The sequence below is a fragment of the Crinia signifera genome, chromosome 4, assembly GCF_055691185.1.
Source record: "Crinia signifera chromosome 4, ASM5569118v1, whole genome shotgun sequence".
Taxonomy (NCBI): Eukaryota; Metazoa; Chordata; class Amphibia; order Anura; family Myobatrachidae; genus Crinia; species Crinia signifera.
Window position 1 is genome coordinate 216,840,881 of NC_139220.1, and position 23,040 is coordinate 216,863,920.

The 23,040-nt window shown below is 41.7% G+C and overlaps 1 protein-coding gene across 5 annotated transcripts in view; it reads left to right on the forward strand.

Annotated features, from left to right (window-relative positions):
- APBA2 (amyloid beta precursor protein binding family A member 2) overlaps positions 1-23,040 on the forward strand; it is a 378,680-nt gene that overhangs the window by 281,857 nt on the left and 73,783 nt on the right. For all 5 annotated transcript variants that reach the window (XM_083183774.1, XM_083183772.1, XM_083183771.1 and 2 more), the window contains 2 exons: positions 3,762-3,848; positions 20,382-20,567. In XM_083183774.1, the coding sequence (XP_083039900.1) occupies positions 3,762-3,848; positions 20,382-20,567 (273 nt within the window). The remainder of the gene's footprint in view (positions 1-3,761; positions 3,849-20,381; positions 20,568-23,040) is intronic.

A 23,040-nucleotide genomic window follows, 5' to 3' on the forward strand; every position in this document is an offset into this window, starting at 1 on the left:
ACAGAGATGTTGGCACTCAAAGGCTTAAAATCGTTACAATTTTCCATCACCCTGAGCAAGGCAGCAATCTGCCCCCAGCCCTCAGGGAAGGTTAAAACCATCATTTTATATATAATAAACAGAGACCAGATGGTATTTGCTGACATTTCAGAGCCTTGTGGCCCTTTTATCAAGGTGTAGGACAGTGGTCACTTAACTCGGTCCTCATTACCCAACGCAGTGCATGTTTTGCCGGTCTCCTCACAGAATCACAAGTGAAATAATTAACTCCACCTGCGGACCTTATAATATGTGTCTGTGAGTAATTATTACACCTGTGCACCTGCTGGGTTACCAGCAAAACATGCACTGTGTGGGGTAATGAGGACCGCGTTCCCTGACCACTGGTGTAGGAAGATCTGATCTTCCTGCACCTTGATAAGAGGGCCGCAAGACTCAGAAATGCGATAAATACAGTCTGTTCTCTGTTTATTACGAGTGCCGGCACTCCAAAGTACCCATATATTAGGATATATAAATCCGGAACAGAGAGGTGGCACTCTAGTAGAAAGTTTACAATCTGTCAGCTTTTAATATATAATTATAGCCAATGCCTATTGTGGCTGCCAACCAGTGTTCCAGTATATTAGGTTTAAAAGGCAAAAGTATGAACTCAGGTCTACATCTTTATAGAACATTACACGGAAGTTCTTTTTTAGGGTTATTTTTCTGTATAGTGTGTACTGTTATGGACAGAATTCTGCTTGTGTAAGGTCTCTTTAAATTACCTTCTTTATAGTGTTATTGATGAGAGGAGCCAGAGACTCTACTTTATGTTCCAGTAGAGCTACTTGGGAGGTAATCAGATGTATTTCTGTATTAGTTGCTGTATAATTTAAACATCTTTGCAGAAACATAAAGGTATTAATGAGCAGGTACAGATGGAGCGGGCCTCGCTCTTGCAGGGGATGGCGGAAGAATCGCCAGCCGCCATCCCCCACCAGCCGCCATCTGATCTGCAAAAGGGGATGCGCGGGGCCCCAAGATTTCTGTTGCCGGCCCTGCCTATGTATACACAAAATACCAGAGTCTACTACATTGCCGGATGGGAGGGGCTCTAATTGGGGCCCCTCCTCTCCTAACTCACCTCTGTGTATTATCTACCGTACATTGCTGTTATTCACCCGGTACATTATCATGCATTCACTAGCAGCATTTAATATATCTATCTATGTGTGTGTGTGTGTGTGTGTGTGTGTGTGTGTGTGTGTGTATATACAAGTCTTGGTTAACCAAGCCTCTGGGGCAGCTGTCCGCACCCCTAAATATGAGCCCTTGCACTGCAATGCCCCAGTCGGACACTGGGTGTCCTTAAGATGCTCCAAAAAGTCAGCCCAAACTAGCCCAAGCACTAAAGTGTGTACCATATTTACCCTGCTGTTACCCCTCATCCACCTCATCTCTATTTTTGGACTCATTTATTCACAGAACGTAAGTGCCTTGACTGATGAGAGGTAATTTGCTAGGAAACAATTCCAAAATCTCCTCTGTGGCTTTGTTTTTATGTCACATTGCATTTATCATGAGAGGATTTATAATTATGGAAAATGTGCCATGGCAGATCTCTTCTCTTGATAGTAATATTCAAGGGAACAGCGGTTTTACATTTTTTTCCCGAAGGCAGAAAGTTGTTTTCATATTTTTAGTTGACAGAAATATATAAATTGTTCACAATTTAACTTGTGTCTTTCTCTTGTATTATTGTAGTGATTTCTGTATAACATGATAGAGATTCAGTAATGTATTTTTCTCTTAAATAATGTAACTGATGTTAATCTACTATAATAAGAGAAGCATTAAATGAAAGAGGAACCGTTACAAGGTGATAGGAAGTTATTAGTAGCACACTGGTAGCAACAATGTGCAGCTCCTCTTGCTGTATTTGCTGAAGAGAAGGAGTGATTGCATGGGAGGGTGTGGTCCAACTCAGACAATGGGGGTTATTCAGAACTGATTGGTTCTCTGCTAATTTGTAGATACCTGCATTTAGGTATACCCCGCCCAGCTAGAGTAAAATCCCGCCCTGTCAAGCCTGCGATATGCCTGCTACAACCAGCTGCAAATCCATTCGCAATCACTCACCATCAAATAATTTTTCCAGTCTGTGCATAGCCCAGAACTTACACAGTGGCTGCGATAGACACATGGGGGTGTATTCAATGTGGCTGGCGAGGGCATTTTCATGGTGAGGATGGCTTGTTTTCAGGGAGGATCGCCGAAAATAAGACAACCTGGCCGATTACTCACCAACTGGCAGCTCATCCTATTCAACGTTCCGGGGGAATCCTCGCTGTCAGAGGACGACAAGGATTCCCCCAAATGGTGAGGTTCGCGGCTAATAGAGGGAGACCACTGCATTTAGCTGTGAGCCTCAACATTTTGGCTGCTGTAAAAACCCAGTGTGGTGGAAACGGCAGGTGCAGGGGGGGTCAGTTGAATACTGACCCACAAACTGTGATGGCGAGCAATAAGCACTGCTCACCATCACAGCTTGCTAAAGAGCATTTAATATATCCCATGGAGTTTGGGGCAAGAGCTGAGGTTACTCAACTTATGCTCAAATGCCTAGGCACTCCTGCATTTTCTCTGACATTCCCGGAAAATGGCTGATTACCACCCACAAAGGCCGACTCCATGCCAATCAACTTGTGGCCAGCGATTAAAAAAAATTATCGCAGGAAGGCCTCGATTGATTTGAGCCCAATGTCCTATCACATGATTTGTTTCTCATGCCATGCTTCCGTTCCCAGCCGGAGTCCACGTGGATGATAGAGCATGGAAAGCCCAAATAATGTGTCAACATCAAGCTTGTGGTGTTGACTTATTTTCTGTCAACATAGACATTGTCTGTCAGCCATCCAGATACCGCATTTGTGACCTACACAAATTCAGATATTTGTACCTTTAGAAAGGGATTCTGCCATACATTTCAGCTGCTCAGGGACTGGGAGAGAACCGCTGCATAAAATGATATGGCAAGTTAACGTGTACGACTAGTTGAATAGCGAAACATTGTGCCCAGCCACGTTTGAATTCACCCCATAAAGTTCTGATTTTTTTCTACTATGTGTGAAAGGAAGTGCTATTTTTGGTTTACTTTCCAGGAATAAAGCACTTTGTTGTGGCTATTAATATAGGGTACATTTAGAGGCTTCTAAAAAATTAGAAGAGGATGTTACCCATAGCAACCAATCAGATTCTGTCTATCATACTCTAGGATGAAAAAGAAAAACAATTGACATAATCTAATCGGTTGCTATAGGCAACATCACTTCTTTTTATTTTAGAAGCTTTAGTAAATTTACCCCTATGCGTTTGGATAAAAGGTGCGTGGCTTCAGAGAAAAGAGCGTGGCCTCACAGGGAGCATGCTGATGTTATCAAAGTAGGTATAGCTTTGTAGAGGAACCACCGATATACTCACTTCGGGGTGCGGGCTGCCCATGGAGACTCTACAGCACTGCCGGCTCCTTTCCAGTGACAGGAGCTGAGTGCTGCAGGTTATTCTCGCACTGCAACACCTGGCTCCTGTTACTTGGAGGAGTCGGCATTTTCAGTTCATATTAGGGTAAACCCTACAAAATAAATATGTTATTTTTCACTTTCAAACATTGCATATTTCACTTTTTATTTATCTATAACCTTACATTTATTTGCACATTCTATTGCAAACTCATTAATAATTAATCAAACTATTTTTTTCTATTGAATATCACATTTTAGAATTCTGAAGGAGATTCGCAGACGTTGACAGAAGTGGATCTTTTTATATCAACACAGAGGATTAAAGTTTTAAATGCAGATACACAGGTACGTTATATAAATTGCTTTCTTTTCTTTAGGAAAAATAGAAAACAATATAAAGTGTGTGACTTCATCATGAAATGAGTGGTTAGTACATTCACCAAATATTTACACTGTACTCTCCTTCCAACATTGTGATGCTGACATTGTTGAAATATCGACATTGAACATGTCGGCACTAGTGAAATGACCACATTCTTCATGAAACGTCAGGGGCAAGTTAAGTGATGGTAGGCGAAAGTAGGTTAGGGGTGGGTTGGGGGTGGGGATTGGAAATACTCACTGCTGGACATACTGTAGTGCAGGATCCACTGGAAATCATCCCAACCCCACCACTGGACCCCAAAGACATTACTGGAGCTACCAAACTCTTTGTACCATGTAGGTCACCGCTAGGCCAAAAGGTGCGGAAATCATCATTGCCTAACCTCCCTGAGACTCCCTGAGATAGCAGCAATCTCCCTCTCTCCCTGAAGAGTCTGTCAATCTCCCTGATTTAACCTAACCCACATTATGCAGCTGTTACGTTTTTGGGGAAAAAAAGAAATCAGAGATATATACGACTGGTAATAATGCGCTATGGCAACTTATATGGAACCACTCGTAAAACACAATACATGAGCAACCCTGACACGTATTAGTGTATTTTCTTCAACAAGCACCATAGGTCTTACTAACGGAATCGGTACATCTGTCAGAATGAACTTAGGTCTACAGTCATTAGGTCGACCCCAACTAGGTCGACTGGCAGGAAGGTCGACCTGATTTAAGGTTGACATGGGTCAAGCTCGACATGAGTTAAGGTCGAATTTGCATAAAGGTCGACATTAGGAAGGTCGACTGGTCATAAGGTCGACATGGGGTTTTTCACTGTTTTTTTCATAGATGACCGCTTCCCCTTACTAACTGCTTTGGGGCCCATCTACATTTGGATGGAAGTCATTTTATGACCGATGTACATGACCATGCTTATAGGTGCCACCTTCACACCCTCCCTGATATGCTTTTTCAAAAGTTGGCAAGTGTGAAGTGTGGTTAAATTGCGATCAGAATTTATAGCATAGGCATCACATTTATTATCATGTATATTGCGCTCAATTAGAAGAAAATAAATATCACCGCAAATAGCTGCAAACAAATTGAATATTGCAGGCAGAAATCAATACTTGCTAAATTCCTCATTATATATAGAATATAGTTAAAATTGTTAAGAAACAAGCATTTAAGCACATGTACGCCAATATAAAGAACTTGAGTAGAGCACGACACGCCCCCTTAACTGGGTGCCATGCAAAATTGAACTAACAGCTATAATATCCCTGTAACTAGTTTTCAAATGTAGGCATTATGACCATATGGACATTCCCATTTCAGTATGGAAAATAACACACATCCATCTGCCTTTATGTAGGGAAAATAAATGCTGCCCAAAAAGGTTTTCTGTGATTGCCCACATATTGATAAGGCTGATACAGAGTTGGACATATTTCTTTTTTTGATTGCACTTCACAACATTACAAGCACACAAAATACACAAACGCTTCTGTCTGTATTCAGATTCTACATGCAGAGAGATGGAGAATGGAAAAGCAAGGTTGTGTAAGCACAAACAGAATACATAAATGAGCAAAAAACAAGAAAACAATGATTTACAGTACAAGGAAATTTAGGATAAGTACAAGGTAAATAATAGGAGAAGACACTGAAATAATTATTAGGGTGACAGAGACCTAAAATTAGGTGTCATTGAAAGGAGTATGGATTAAAAAATAGTCTGAAGTTGGATACACACCTACAGATTTATCTTTCCAATCTACCTGGTGGAAACAAAAACCTGGAAATATAGGAGAGCAAAGGACAATCAAAAATATTCAACAATAACACAAATTATTCCAAGCAATATTTGTTGTCTGTTTTTCAGCAATTGGGAGTGAATGTTGATTGTAGTTTGCTCCCATACATTGCCAGATTTCTGTTCCCACCAGACAGATTGGACAGATAAATCTTTGTGTGTGTACCAGCTTAAGAGAGGAAAAAGCACATAAGGAAAGAGGCTCTTTGAAAAAGCCCCAGTGAGGGTGAAACGTGTTGTTACAACATACAGAGTGGCACCTCACCCTCGACACGGAGCTCTGCCCGGTGATTAACATAGGTTCAGTGAGCATCGGGATTGACAGTGTGAGTCTGTGTTATGGCACAGTCCTTTAAAACCAGTGCTACATCTGCAGTATGTTATTGTTGCTGCCCACACCAGCCCGGGACAGGTAACTAACGTGCATCTTCCAAACACAGGGTGAACTCGGTGTAGCTATACACTCATAATATATAAATATTGGAGGATCTGACCATCTTACCTTACCAGTGACAGTCCAACCAAGGGGTCTTATGGTTTTATATTGTTATACTGTAGATTTTTATTAATATATATTTTTTTTTAATTTCAACTCACCTGAGCTAAGCTAGATCACTCAGATCACTTAGCACACAGCGATGTGTAGTGCTGTGTGCTGAGCGAGCTGTCAGCGCCAATGTTCTCCAATGAGAGAACACTGGCGATGATTTTATCTATGATCCCAGCTCATTCTTCATTCAACCAGCGATAGCGCTGCATGGAGCGGCACACCTCTATCGCTTGCCCCTACACATACAGCAATGTAGGATCTAGTTAGATCACTTAGAAAATGGCTAAAAATCGCTGTGTGTAGGCCCTACAAAATATATGTATTGTGATGTATGTGTAATAATCTATTGTGATAATATGATACCTCTATACAGTATATCTGCTATTGTTAATAAATATATATTTTTTATAAAATATTGGTGTTTATATTTGTGAATATACAGAGTGACCATGCATCTTAATACTACTAGTGCAAAAACTTGATGTAATACATAAGATAAAAGGGCCCTGCTCGTCAGAGCTTACATCTACACCCAACAAGGCTTATGGCGGAAAAGTCCTGTCATGTCATCCACTGGCGGGCTACAATAGTTAGCTGTAGATATGGCTAGATGCATGTGTGGCTGTCAACAGGAGTAACTATTGCGCGACTCCTTGTGTGAAATATACACTGATGATGATGAATGGCAGCTGTTAATTGCATCTGCACCCCTACCACTGGTAATGCATACATTATTAGCAGCCATAGAACCTTATGCAAAATAGAAGCATAAATAAGCCAATATAATGAAAAAACAAATATTCCATTTCAACTATTGTATTGAATTGTCTGGTATAATATTGCTTTACCAAATGGTATCTCCCGTGCTGACAGAGGTAAGTAACTGGTTACAGTTCTCAAGTGCACTGTAACATTAATATCAAATTGTTTTTACCTTTTACTCCGTAAATGAGCTGTGTGGCACAGCGAGCCAGACGCGGTGCACTTTTTTTAGTGTCCATGTCGACTGTGTCGACATTCAGGTGAAAAAAAGGGGAAATCACATGTCGACCTTTTGACTGTCAACTTTCCCCATGTCGACCTAATGATTGTGTTGACCTAATGACCCCGTCTACCTAACCCCATGTCGACCTTTAGTCCTGTCGACTTTCATGCATATCGACCTAATGCTTGTTGACCTAGTTGCTGTCTATCCAATGATCCATACCCAGTCCAAGAGAGGTTGTAAAATGTTGTTACTCAGACATTATGGGAAAGTACACAAACATACCTGTACCTCACTTCTCACAGGCCCAGGCTCGGAACCGTCCTGATAATAACATACCAATCTCTTGGGTCCTTGTGACACTTCCAGCTTCAAGTATCTTGCTATAATATGGTCTTTGCATATCCATACCTACTGTAAATGATGAGCTCGAGGGAGCTTTCATTTAATAAATTAGGGAAACTACAGTACTTGCCTGTCTGGGAGTTTGTCATTTTCCCCACTGCTTCATCATATAATCCTACAGGTTATTTTATTCAGATCTATTGGAATCCTAGAAAATATGAAATGTTATGTTATAAAAAATAATACACAGATAGAATTTGACACATGACATGGATTTAGGTCTTATTAAAGTTTATGATTTATGACAAATATCCACAATGCTTGCATTCAAGAACTGTTATAATAAATTGATCTGCGGTATAAAGAACATGAGTGTGTTAGACATAGCATTTTATGCAGCTCCATCACTACCACTCTTGAGTTTAGGTCACCCTCAATCTCCGTTTCTTGTATTCATTGTTCAATTTTAGTATAGCCATCTGAGGAACCAAAGAACATAGGGCCTGATTCAAATAAAAACAAAACCAATGGCCCTCGGCGCTGATCATTTTCTTTTTCTCTTTCTTTTGTTCGCACAATTTTGTGCCTCAAAAGAAAAGGACAAATAACCACAATAGTGTATAACAGACTCATTTTTCAGAATCAGAATCCATTTTCTTCCCAGGTAAGTATTAATGGGACTCGTACCCTTAGATGTTGTATACTTCTCCCGTATACAATGTTCGCATTCCAGGGGTCGGTAACGTCACCACTGAATCGAATTATCTCCAATCCCAGATGGACCATGCAAAATATGGGGAGAATCGCATATGGTGCAATACAATTTTTAATACAATCAATAAAAATACATAAAGTGCATAGGGCCTTATTCAGACCTGCTCGCTGGGCTTGGTACCGTCGCTGCCTAGGGAGCCGGTAAGCACCTCCAGCTCGTTCCCCCCATCGCTGCCCACATCCCCTCGGTAACATGCGAGGGGATGTGTATGAGAACACATCCCCTCACATGCGGCCGAAGGAGACAGAAATCATTCGATGGTCACCGACTATCGAATGATTTCTCTCCCCTTCAGAAATAAGTCAGTCATAACTGATCTTAGCAAGCCAGGAAACCAGGTCAGTAGCTTTCACAACTGCCAGTAACCCGAGCTGGTCGCGGAAGCAACCGTGCTAGCTAGCAGATTTGAAATCCCAGCAAATTTTCCTGGGAACCTTTCACACCATCCTTTCACATCACAGGTTGTTCCCAGGACCATCCCGGGAATTTTGGCTGGTGTGAAAGGGGAAATTAGTAAAAAAACAAAACCAAATTGACCACATCTTTGTTCACTACACGTTTATAGAAGGTGAACAGTCACAAACAGGTTCATTTATCAACAAGGACAAAAGTCCACACAAAAGTGTTTACATTTCTTATCCCTGTATATCTCTGTGTGGACAATATTACCTATACAGTACAGCAGTGATTTTCAACCTTTTTACCTTGCGGCACACTAAATAAGATTTTTAAATTGCCAAGGCACACCATGAGATCCCCACAGGGCAAAACACATTGACTCCCACAGGAAAAAATACAAACCTATTGGCCCTCATATAAAAAAACAATCACACTGGTCCCCACAGGTAACAAAAATAAAATACATTGGCCCTTTACATTAAAGGAGAGACCAGTAAATAAACATAGAAACATAGAAACATAGAATTTGACGGCAGATAAGAACCACTTGGCCCATCTAGTCTGCCCCTTTTTTTAAACATGTTACCTCAAACCATATTTGATCCTTATTTTTTTGTAAGGATATCAATATGCTTATCCCAAGCATGTTTAAATTGTACTACTGTATTTGCGTCTACCACCTCTGTTGGGAGGCTATTCCACTTATCTACTACTCTTTCTGTGAAAAAATTATTCCTCGCATTTCCCCTGAATCTTCCTCCCTCTAGTTTCAGTGCATGTCCTCGTGTTCTGTTGCTCTTCTTCCTGTGAAGAATGTCTCCCACCTGTACCTTGTTAAAGCCCTTGATATATTTGAAAGTTTCTATCATGTCCCCCCTTTCCCTTCTCTGCTCTAAAGTATACATATTAAGATTTTTTAGTCTTTCCAGGTACGTTTTGTGATGTAGGCCATGCACCATTTTAGTTGCTCTTCTTTGTACAGTCTCTAATGTATTTATATCCTTCTGGATATATGGCCTCCAGAACTGAACACAATACTCTAGGTGAGGTCGTACCAATGACCTATACAGTGGCATTATTACTTATTTCTTTCTACTGCTGATACCTCTCCCTATGCAACCAAGCATCTGACTTGCCTTCTTCATTGCTTTGTTACATTGCCTACCTGCTTTAAAGTCCCCTGAAATAGTGACACCTAGATCCCTCTCTTCCTCAGTAGTTTCCATTATAGTGCCATTTATACTATATTGAGTCTTTGGATTTCTGAGACCCAAGTGCATGATTTTGCATTTTTTGGCATTAAAATGTAGTTGCCATTCTCTTGACCATTTCTCTAATCTGCCTAGATCCTCAATCATTTGTTTTACCCCTCCTGGTGTGTCTACCCTGTTGCATACCTTTGTGTCATCTGCAAAAAGGCACATTTTATCCTCAATTCCATTTGCAATATCACCAATAAAGATATTAAAAAGCGGTACTCTTTACCTAGAAGGGCGCCCGTCGCGGGCATCGCGGGTACATTTATGTTCGGCCGCGACGCGACCGGCGCGATGCCCGCGATTTCCCATTGAAACCAATGTTAAACTTTGAAATCGTGTCGGTCGCGTCGCGGCCGCACATAAATGTACCCGCGATGCCCGCGACGCGATGCTCCCGATTTCCCATAGGAATCAATGTTAAAAGGCGCGATGGACCCGATTTTACTGTTAAATGGCTCAATCCACCCGATTTGGCCATAGGAATCAATGTTAAATGGGCCACAGAGCCCATTAACCCTTAAATGCCCCCCCAAATTTTTAACGCCACCCCACGATCCACGCCAACCCGAAGCGTGGCGAGCGCAGCGAGCCCGCGAGGGGCGGCGGTACGCGTCCTCCGACCTTTTCATGCCCTACTATCCACTAGGGCGTGGTGTGAGAATATAATAGTGTGGCGAGCGCAGCGAGCCACCGAGCCCGAAGCGTGGCGAGCGCAGCGAGCCCCGCGAGGGGACGCGGATACCTTCACAGTTATGCGCGTCCCCTCGCGGGCTTCACAGGTGTCCGTGTCGACGCGGACACCTGTGAAGCCCGCGAGGGGACGCGTCTACCTGTGAAGGTATCCGCGTCCGCTCGCCACGCTTCGGGCTTGGTGGCTCGCTGCGCTCGCCACACTATTATATTCTCACACCACGCCCTAGTGGATAGTAGGGCATGAAAAGGTCGGAGGACGCGTACCGCCGCCCCTCGCGGGCTCGCTGCGCTCGCCACGCTTCGGGTTGGCGTGGATCGTGGGGTGGCGTTTACCATTTGGGGGGACATTTAAGGGTTAATTTGGCCTATTTGGCCCCAAATCGGGTCCATTGAGGCATTTAACAGTAAAATCGCGGTCAATCAGCCGTTTTAACATTGTTCCCTATGGGAAAATCGCGGTGATCGCGGGCATCGCGGTCATCCCGATTTACCCGCGATGCCCGCGATCACAGCGATTTTTACCCCCGATCACCGCGATTTCAATCGCTGGCGCCCTTCTAGGTAAAGAGTACCTAAAAAGCACCGGTCCAAGTACAGATCCCTGGGGTACTCCACTTGTAACCTTTCCCTCCTTTGACTGTACTCCGTTTACTACAACTCTCTGTTTTCTGTCCTGCAACCACGCAGGACAAATAACAGTTGAACTGGTGGTGGCTGTAAACTGGTTTGGACATCTCTAGATCTGGGGGCACACTTGAGAACAGCTCAAGGCACAGTGGTTGAAAAACATTGCAGTACAGGGTCATTGGGCTGCACATGTGCAAATATACACTGGCGGAACAGCCTATTAAAAGATTTCAGGCTATTCTTTGTTGCTAACAGAGATGGTTAGCAACCTATATAGAAAAGATTTTTTTTTTTTTCTATCCAGGGCGAAATGAACTTCAAAGTTCTAGATAATAAATGTGTGCAGATCAATCAATCCAACACACATAAGAAAAAAAAAATGAATTTTCTGACCACCTAATGACACCTGTCCAGCCACACATAGCTTGACCTATATTACTGATACAGAGAATTAGAAAGCATCCAAGAAAGACAGAAAGCCAAGCTATCACTTCAAATGAGGGTTACAACAAGGCTGCTTTTGTGATTTTCCCCCATAATGCTTAGCTGTCCTCAGCTGTTCTAGATCAAAGAGACATATCTGCAGCCCTCATTATTAGACCTGCTGCGATGCAGGAGGAAATTCGTTTTTTGTTCTTTTCAGTTCTATATTTATAGCTTGACATTGTTGCAAAATACGGGTCAGTTTTTATACAAACTCTTGTGGACCTTCAATTTTTGGCTTATTGTGTATTGTGATGCCTCATTTATTTTTCTTGTGCTTTACAAACAATGCATTGTAAAAGATAGTTGTTTATCAGCATTCAGCCTTTATTTAAACACAATGCATTTTTTTCGTGTGCTACGCCATAATAAATACAGAATGAGGCAGCGGAGTTCTCATTTTTCATTGACTTGCTCGTCTCAGACCCACAAATGATTACTTGTTCTGCTGCATGATGCTTCTGTAAGAATGCTGTCAATATGAAAATTCATTTTTCTTACCTCGACTATGAGAATGGAATGTAGTTACTTACAAAACTGAACACATTTAATAACATAGCTGCCAGATCTCACGCTGAATTTCCTATTGAAGGAAATATATTACATTTGAAGAGAATTTGAAAAACATGAAATCCATTTTTGATAATTTCTATACCAGGACCAACCTCATAATGACTGCGCAAGAGCACAACAATGTGAAGAAAACCCTGTTATACCTGTTTTGTTAATATATTAAAATCCATAATTTAAGTGGCCAGTAGGAAAACACTAATCGAAAAATCAGTGACCACCACAGCATAATTTTAGTCAAGATTTTGGACCCCCATTATTACTTTTACCTTACCACCACAGCAGTTGGTATATGTTATATAAAAACCCCTCTCTTTCATAGCTGCCTACCCTCCTGCATTCTGCAGGAGACTCCCTGAAATAGCAGCAATCTCCCTCTCTCCCTCATTAGTCTAGCAATCTCCCTCATTTCACATAGGTGGGCTACACTGTTAAATTTTGGGGTGGAAAAAGTAACAGATACATTTACATTGAATCATCAGCACCATTTCTCAGCACTTTACTAAGTATAGTAGCTCTTACTAACTGCTTTGGGGCGCATCTACATTTGGATATACCATATATACTTGAGTATAAGCCTACTTTTTCAGAACAGTTTTTATGCTTAAAAAGCCCCTCTCGGCTTATACTCGAGTGAGGGTTCCACTTGAGTCAATAAGTTTTCCCAGTTTTTTGTTGTAAAATTAGGTGCGTCGGCTTATATTCGGGTCGACTTATACTCGAATATATACGGTAAGTAATTTTAAAAGATTCCTCTCAGATGTACACCCCCACACTTCTAGGTGCCATGTTTACAATCTCTTTTCACAATCTCTCCATATATGGAACTAGACACGCCCTTTGGGTGGAGCATGGCACACACCCTAAATGGGACGCTGTGCAAAATGATGTTACCAACTATAATCTCCCTGAAACTAGTTTTCAAATGTAGGCAAGTATGCTCTCTTTCAGGGGATAATATAATGTGTGGCTCGACACAATTTGTGCAGTACTAAAAATCTCTGCAATCAGAGCTCGCCAAACACACTTCTCTGAACCCCTGTTCATCCTTTGATTGAGGCTGAACTAATACAGGTGCTGTATTAATACCCATTAGAGCTTTTGGGGCAGTATCTTCACATTGCCATGAACATTTCAGCTGTTGACCCAGGTCACAATTTGCAGACCCTCTCTTATCTAGTCACTAGGCAGTAACTACACTTAAGGAAAGAGCGTGAATCAGTGTTATTTCCATTACTGCATTATTGTTTTCTGCATCAACTCTGAGGTTAATAAGTCCATCATTCCACATTAAATCAATTTGTGGGTAAAACATTTCTTATGTATGTAAGGGTTTCTAATTGCCAGATATATATGGCACAGAGTCCTTCAACCAATTAAATACGGACTCATAATAATGACATATATTCATTTAATTATCAGAATTCCAGTTAGAAGCAGGGTTTTTGCGTTACCCGGCTAGAAATAACTTCTACTGGTCTGCATTGCTTTACCTGTACAGTTACAGTGTAATGACATGAAGTAACAGGTAATCTCCCAATACTGTGCACATGTACTGTTGTTAGATAACCCATCCGAGAGGAAGGGCAGGTAAATATTGGGAGAGTGTGGAAATATGGCTTTTGACCCCAATCGTGGCCCGATCTCTCCATGGTCTCTTGGATTTTTCTAGTTAATTCTATTAAAATGAATAAGATTACACAAAACATTATGAAAATAATACAAATTCACCATGCGTAACTGTGTATAAAGTAAGTCAGTTTATTGTCTTACAGGGTGTGGGTCATAGGGTTGACAGTAATTAGGTTGACAAGTAATAGATTGACCACGATTGGTCATCAGGCAAAAAGTGACACATGAAAAAGGTTGACATGCATTAAGTTGACATGGTCAGAAGGTCAACAAAAGCAATATGTCGACATGGAAAAGGTCGACATTAAAAAGGTCAACATGCGCTTTTTATGGTTTTAAGTGTCTATGTCGACATAAGTCGCATTGGACACTGTATAAGTGTGCATCATCCCCTTTGCACTAGCGGCTTTGCTAGCTATGCTTCAGGTGCGGTGCCTCGCTGCACACTATTATAATATCACTCTATGTCCACTTGGATAGGAAAATATGAAAAACCAACTAAAAAAAAGAGAGAAACGGTCATGTCAACCTTTGTCATGGTCACCTATTGACTGTCGACCAATAGTGGTCGACCTACTGACTGTCAACCTAATTACTGTAGACCTAATGACCGTATCCCCTCTTACCATATTCAGAGTATTTGCTTTATCTCTGCTATTTCCGCAGTGCAGCTCCCTCGAAGCACTGATATATCCTTCCTTCTCCCGCTCATCTCTCCCTATACATAAAGGTCTCTCCCAGAGATTAGCCTTCTGTCTCTTCCTTGATGTAAAGCTGATACATATGTTTGCACATTTACTTTAGATTTGGTGCTCTATGCTTTTTACTGGAATAAATGTGCCCTAAAGCAAAACAAAACCCTTAAAGAAACCCTTAAGCTTCTCCTGCGATCTGCCAGTGATTGCTCTGCCAAACAAACCGATTAAAATACAGTACATCCAATTTGCTTTTATGTCATTGTACGCTCCAGCTGCCATTTGTACCGGTAATGGCTGCTAACAGGTAGGGCACTATCTCCTGCAAAATATTGTGTCAGTTTATTAATGTCTGATTGCCAGAACAGCCCTTGCGAAAAAGAGCTATCCTGGCAAATATGACCTTGTCGTGTGACTTTCACAAATGCAAAAGACCACACCTACCAGCAAACTCATTTTATGCACTAAATTACCATTGGGCATTTGCATTAGTAGCACTCAAGTGCCCTGCCAAGGAGCTGCAGGCGGAATCGTCACCTCACTCATTTTATCATCAATGGAATCAGCATATAAATAGAGGTAGTACTATTTCTTACAAGTGTTTTAATAAATGACTTGGCATACTGTAGTTCCCAGTATGACCCTAATTTCCAGACATATGTTTGAAGTTTTAAGACTCCTATTAGTCCTGTTCTCCTTCTATAATGAGAGCAATTCTCATTGCATAGTCATTTTATGGACGTACAGTAAGCAGAATATTTAAAATACAGATGGAGCGCTGCTCATGCTTGCTGGGGCTGGCGATAGAATCCCCCGCCAGCCGCCCAACCCCGCCAGCCGTTGGAAGGGGGCGCGCACGCATGAGACGCACGTGTGCCCCATTCCGACATAGGTCTCCACCGCATCCCCTGCCGCCACCGCTGCTCTCCGTCACCTCAATGCCCCCCCCCCTAACCCTGCTCGTCTCCCTGAAGCGGAGATGGGCAGGGTCCCGCTGCCTTGCCGCAAGAGACTGGGACACGCGTGCGTGTGAGACGCACGTGTGTCCCAGTCTGATGGAGTCCCTCTCCACCAGCGCTCGCCAGTGGGGACATTCTGGGGAGCGCTGGCAGTGAATGAGAGGGGCTCCATCTGTATGTTAAATTTATGTAATAACCATGTTCAACAAACATATTAAGATAGTAACTGTGGTCCATTGTACATACTGTACTATAGGTACAGTGTGGCAGGCACACTACAGACCCATCACACCTGACACACTGTGATAATGGTAGGATTGGGATAAAGTATCAACCGGTCAGATCCTAACTGCCATGTCACTGTGTTTAAAAAAAATGGCAGGTAGGAGCTGGTTTGTACTTTATCAATGTCCAAGACTTAGTAAATAGACCACTGAGATACATATACTTTAATTTACTAAATATAAATATTCTGACTTATCTCGGGTGTCTCTCTCTTCTCATGGCATCAAAAACTACACAGAACATGGTATTCCTTTTATGGTATTGGTTTTATTTTTATTCAGTCCATGAAATTATTGTGTGAATTGATGTTAAGCTCAGGCTGGATGGAGGCTGCTCCGTGAGAATACCATTTTCTGTGTCGCTATGGCCTTAAGGTTTGTCTTTTCAAGTGCTGTCTCCCAAATCCACCAAACTGAAAGACATGGACATGTCAAAATGAAAACTGTTTACATTTAGAAGTGAAATCACATTATTATTGCATAGTGTAGGGCTAGCTTGCCTTAAAGGGACATAGACAAGGATAAAATGTTTTAGTTCTGGTTAATTATCATATATTTAAATTTTTATAAATATTGATATTGAAGTAATGCACAAACCTTATATTTAACAGATACTTGTATAGTCACCTGGAATATATGTGAGGCTTCCAAACTTTCGGTGGCACTCCTGGCCTACTGGATGAAAGAGCAAGTCTACCAGAGTTGACCACAACCTGCTTGCAACCCTTACTGTTTAGAAGTGGGCAGTTTGGGCAGCCAATGGCACATTTTCTCGCTGAATCTCATCATCATAGCCCCACTACCCACATCACGATGTCAGTATTTGTTTCATCACACCCAGTGCCAGATTAAGGTCTAACTGGGCCTGGAGCTGAAAATTATCAAGGGCCTATTATGCTCAATAATAGGGGTTGTGGTCAGCACCTAATAATGTGGGGGCGTGACCAGTGTTCTGGTTGGGTGGTCTGCTTATGGTTGTGTCTCTTTGTGTAAATACTTTCAACTAATTATATATGTCTGGAAAAGGCAGGGGGCTGGCTTGGGAAAAAAGAAGGGAGATATGTTGGCGGGTGCCCTCCCAAGGTGCAACCGCAGGATGCCGATGTCCTAAGATACTTTCGGGGTGAGGCGGTACTCCAGTCATAAACAAAAATACAAATATGGTACCACTGACAGCCACCAGCACTGGTTTTGCCTACCACATTGATCATAAATAATTTGATCCTGGCTGGCAAACTTGTGGCAAGCGCACCGTGGCACCCCACTCACTTAATTAAATGCACGCAATAGCAACACTTTTGTTGTGTATATTGGGTTATATTCAATTAATTTTATGAGCTGTGACTGTCAATATGCAACTAATCCCCTGCACAGGCCATGTCCACGTCGCTGGGTTTTTGCAGCAACAGGGAAACGGCATGCGCTAAGCCAGTGAGGATCGCTGCTAAATGCAGCAGGCTCCCTGCATTAGCCGCAAGCCTCGCTGTTTGGGGGAATCCTCGGCGTCATCTGACAACGAGGGTTCCCCCGAAACATTAACTAGGGTGACAGGCCGGTGTGGGGGTTAAACAGCGAGGGTCCCCTGTTTTCGCATTGAATACGGCCCTTAGTGTATATTTACCTATCTCTCACTTACATTTCAATGTATCTGTCAGGACAAAATGTAGTTATTTTCATCATACTGTACTATTACCTTCACCTAGTCACATAGTATACCTTATCTCCACACACTGAATTGTATAAATATATTTGGTTTCATATAAGTAGTCCCATAATCTCTACATATTTGCCAGTACATGAATATCACTGTTCTAAACATCTCTTAATACTGAAATAGAGCACATCAAAGTGACATGAAGGCCACAGTCAGCAAACTCAATGAAACTAAAAGCAGTGGGGGCTGTGCGAGAGATAACACAGTGATTTATACCTGCATGGCACAGAGAGATAGGACATTTCCCAGCCGCATAATCTCCACATCTACACTGTGGCAGGGTGCCTCACATAAATAAATAGGAATGTGAAAGTCATAGCTTCCAGTGTAAAACTAATTTTAGCTCTGCTAAAGAAATAGAAAACTTTTTAAAGCAAAAACAAAATAGTTCACTTCAGGAAAGATTGTACGATATACCAGCGTTCCAGATATGGCTCTCTTCAGCAAAGTACTTAGTGCACCTTCTCAGCGTACACTTCCTGTATGGCTGTATAGACAAATTTAGGGAAAATGTTTCAGAATTTTTAAGTAGTTGTACTGTATGTAATATGGCTGTCTTAGATTTTCTAATATAAGAAAAAGAAGGTAAAATGTTAGTGGCCCCGTCACTTATGTAGGCTGAACAAAGGCAATAGGAAGCAGGGCTGCCAAGGGTGGTGGTGGAGGGGTATGGTTACTCTTTACCAGGGCTCCTTGCATGAGTCTGCCCATCCTTTCTATCCCTTATGTAACGTAACCTGCAGTGGCATGGAGAGAGAAGAAGTCCTCCCTCCCCACTGCAGACAGAGCACTGGGCTAGGAAAAAAAGAGGCTGCTGAAGTCAGTTATCTCTCTCCCTGCACTATGGGCCTTATTCTGGTTCACTCTTAGAGGCAAATTCCTTCTCAAATGGACAAAACCATGTGCGCCTCAGATGGGGCAAATGTAATTGGTGCAGAGAGAATTAGATTTGGATGAGGTTTTAATTCAAAGTGAGAACTATATTGCAGTGTAAAAAAAAGAGTCAGTATTTTTCCTGCACAGAAACAAAATAACTCACCCAAATCTAATTCTCTCTGCACATGTTACATCTAATCCACCTGCAGTGTACATGGTTTTGTCCATTTGAGAAAAGTGAACCAGAATAAGGCCCTATGTGCTGAGGGGGAAGTGATCACACTTGACACACCCCAATCTGCCTCTCTGATTAGCCACTGGTACACCCCTTCCCGTGGTATATTTTTTAAGGCGCTAGTAAGGAAGATGCCTGGCCACACCTCCCTGAGTTGGCCACACCCCCTTTCAAGGGCCAGGCACAGCCCTTAGGTACTGGTGGGAAGCCAGAGGAACATGCATAAGTGTTCATACATAGGATTCATGATTGGACTAGGCACACCCTTTGTCAGACATTGATGTCATTGAGTGAGCCATTAAATGACGCACATGATTAAATGCTCTAGCTGTTAATGATGACTTCTGCCTGAAAGTCATACTGCATAATCATAGCCCAAACTTTGTGTAAAACTTCGTAATATAATTAATTCCACAAGACAGACGTGGCAGGAAATTGGTCAGCTTTATTATTTAAATAAAATAGGATGATGGCTGAAGAAGGAACGGCCTACTAATATGTGAAGCCATTTAACTTTACACAAGACGTCTACAAACATCATATGAATGGGCTTTTTGCCCTATCTACAACTGCAGAGTTATGAAAGGTCCCCAATTTCTATACCAATAACACACACACAGAGCCCCACAAGGTTAGGTGGGACTGCTGACCCAAGTAGGATGAAATGCGCCTACCCAATGTAGGAGAACGCACCTCATCTGTGCAGGAAGATGCTGTTCTTTACCTCCAACTCCCACCAAGCTGACAAAATAACAGACAGGACATAAAGGAAGATCACATGCCAAATACCCCCTATAACATTTAAATAGTGTACTCATCCAATTCTATAACAGAGGCAGCACATTGGATAAGACCCTATTAGTCAGCTATAGTATATCACCACCACAGGTCATATTAGTGCCACTGTCATTCAAGGTTATATTACGTATACTATCCCCCAGCATCCTCCATATGCTCCTGACTGCATCTGTATATACTCTACCTATTGTTATACTGCATTTAACTGTACAATAAACCTTACGCTTTATAAACCTTCTACCTGGTTGAGTTATGCTTCATGTGGACTAACACCCTATCAAACTGCTGATGTTGCCTAAACCAACATCCATAGGTTCTGAAAATGCTGCAGGATTCAGGTACATCTAGACCAGACATGTCCAACATTAGCCCTCCAGATGTTGTGAAACTACACATCCCAGCATGCTTTGTAACAGTTTTGCTATTAGAGAATGCTAAAACTATTGCAAAGCATGCTGGGATGTGTAGTTTAAAAACATCTGGAGGGCCAACGTTGGACATGCCTGATCTAGACACTGCAGTACCTCTGAAATAGCTACAAAAGGTAGGTGTTCGAGGGAGGTCCAATCAGAAGCCGTACTGCCATACAGTCCTTCCCACTGCCACCTCTTTATAGGCTTAATATTTTTTAATGTATATTAATGCTACTTATTTAATTATCCTAGCTTTGTGGTGCTACCAGATTTTGCTTCAGGCTTGATATTTTGTTGATAAGCTCTAATAGCTACATTTGTTGATTGATATTACCAGTGTATAAGTTTGATTGCTGAAAATAGTTCTTGTGATTTACAGTATTCTCTATATACAGGAAACAATGATGGACCATGCACTGAGGACAATCTCATACATTGCCGACATTGGAAACATTGTTGTCTTGATGGCAAGACGTCGGATGCCAAGATCTGCATCTCAAGATTGTATAGAAACTACACCGGGTACTCAGGAAGGAAAGAAGCAGTATAAGATGATCTGCCATGTGTTTGAATCAGAAGATGTAAGTTTTTGCCCCATATTAAATAGTAAATGTATATATGGAGAGATTCTCCTATCATTTTTAAGCCACTTAATAGTAAGTAGCTGATTGCCTGGAGCACCATTTATAATACACAATGAGTTTTTAAACTTATTGATCAACGAGCCCCAATATATAAACTTTCCATCACACTACAGGTTTCAGCAAGTCCTGTCATGCTTAATTTTAATATATGCATTGGCACAATGGCACTTGCGCTTCCTTAGAGCCTCAAAAAACACTTAGTGCATCTTTAGAAGAAACCATTAGTCACGCTGTTGAAATTTACAATGCTACAGTAGGTTCATATTCTCTGTCAGGGTATGGTCACAGAAAAGAATTGTGCGTATGATCCTGCATCCACTTCTGTGACACGTTTGCGACTATTCTTTACATACTTAACTGTGTCTGACGTCGGCAGTGCCCCCTATTCAGAAAAATTAATTTTGGAATATATTACTTAAAACTATTGGAGAGAGGACTTTTGGTGCTTAATTAAAAAAAAAACCCTTAGAACCTTAAACTGCCAATGTCAGCTAAATACTGTCATTTTCAAATCCTTTCTATTCTTCATCATAAATGTTTCTGCAATTTTGGGCATGATTCAGAGATTTAAGTTGTTGTGATATTGATGATTTGTATATGCGAGGGGTCAGTTTCCACATGTGCACATCTGGCCCAGGGATGTCAGTCATTTGGGGATGTTGAGGGGATAGCACTGGAGAAAGGCATGCGAAAGCCAGTGACTGCATCAGATGCAGCTTCAGTGGCCCCATCAGCGTGATTTTGCTGGACATGCTGAGTAACTGTCTGATATTATGTATTATGTAGTACAGTAGGAGCAAGTTTCATCTTTGCTCCTTTGGCCATGGCTAGCCATGGCTATTCTATTGTTCTCAGCTGCAATACGTATTGAATTGCAGCTGTGAACAATAGAATAGCCATGGCTAGCCATGGCTAGCCATGACCAAAGGAGCAAAGATGAAACTTGCTCCTGCTGTATGTATTATGTCTGCCCATTTTGGTACAGTGGCGCTGTATACATAGAGGCAACAGTGTCAAAACTAGCACTCGTCTCTGAATAAGGCCCTTCCTTAATTTCATATACTTACAGGATTTCAGCAGGAAACAGATTATTGAAAGAAACTATCTATTAATTTATTTTAGATATACTTTATTCACATTACTCATATGTATCCATTTTCAGATCTAAAGCTTTCTCTTACTTGCTTTTGGGGAAATCAGGTCTAGTAAAGTCCTCCTGCTGCTAAGCTCCACTTTGTAGCACTGGTGGACATCAAAGGAGCCTACTGTAGAAGCTCTCAAGACAACAGTATCTTTGATATATTTGATACATTCTTTAATGTCTGCTACCTGGAGTGGCCCAGCACCTGAGAATGTCCTACATGCAGATGCGTGTCAGCTTTAATAAAATATAAGGGTCAGTCACATCATTCAGGTACAAATGGGATCCTGTTTTGACTACAACTGATATTTTAAAAGTACATATTACTGTATGTCCTTTATATATTATTGTGACAAAAATGAATGCAAAATAATACTTGATTAACTCTGTAAAATAATAAGTTCAAATACAGGTTATAAATTCAGCAGCACACTAGATGCCCCTGCAAATTGGAAATACACAAAAGCAATTTCAATGTGTCTAATGAAATGATGTAGGGAGACCTGTGTTTTCATTGCAATCCTGCATAGTTTTAGAACAGTAATTTTAGTTTAAATTCACATTCCATATTTGTATGGCAGTGGTGTCAAACTCATGGCCCTCCAGCTGTGGTGGAACTACACGTCCCAGCATGCCCTGCCACAGTTTTAGCAATCCATTATATAAAATATGTAGCAGGACATGCTGGGATGTGCAGTTCCACAACAGCTGGAGGGCCATGATTCTGACACCACTGTTGTATGGTAACCCTTGTAAGTATGACTTTAGAATCACTGCTTCAGCGTAGCTCTGAAGGTCCTTATACACTGGTTGATTATGCCCAGCATGTATGGATAGCTATCATCTCTGTGGGGAAAGCCGCTCAGTGCATACACACTAAGCTGCATTCCCCTGCACGGCGCCGTCAGCAGGGGGAGGGCGGCTTTGCATAGCGCAGCGCAATGCAAAGCCATCCTCAAAGCCACTCATCAGCTGTTAATACCGGCAGATGAGCGGCTTTCCCAGTGATGATGCGGGAGCGCGCAGCAGTGCTTACCGCTCATTGCCGGGCCATACACACTGGGCGACTTTGAGCTGAAAGCCGTTCAAACTTGCTGTTGAGCCTGCCTTTTCTCCCAGGGTGTAAACAGATACTAGCATTTTAATTGCTTTATGATTAAATTGACCCTCATGTGTCTGTTTAACTATAGCAGGGAAATTACATTGTAAGCTCCACTGAACATATAGCAACGTAAACAGAATTCTTTTATATATACATTAATGAAAGGG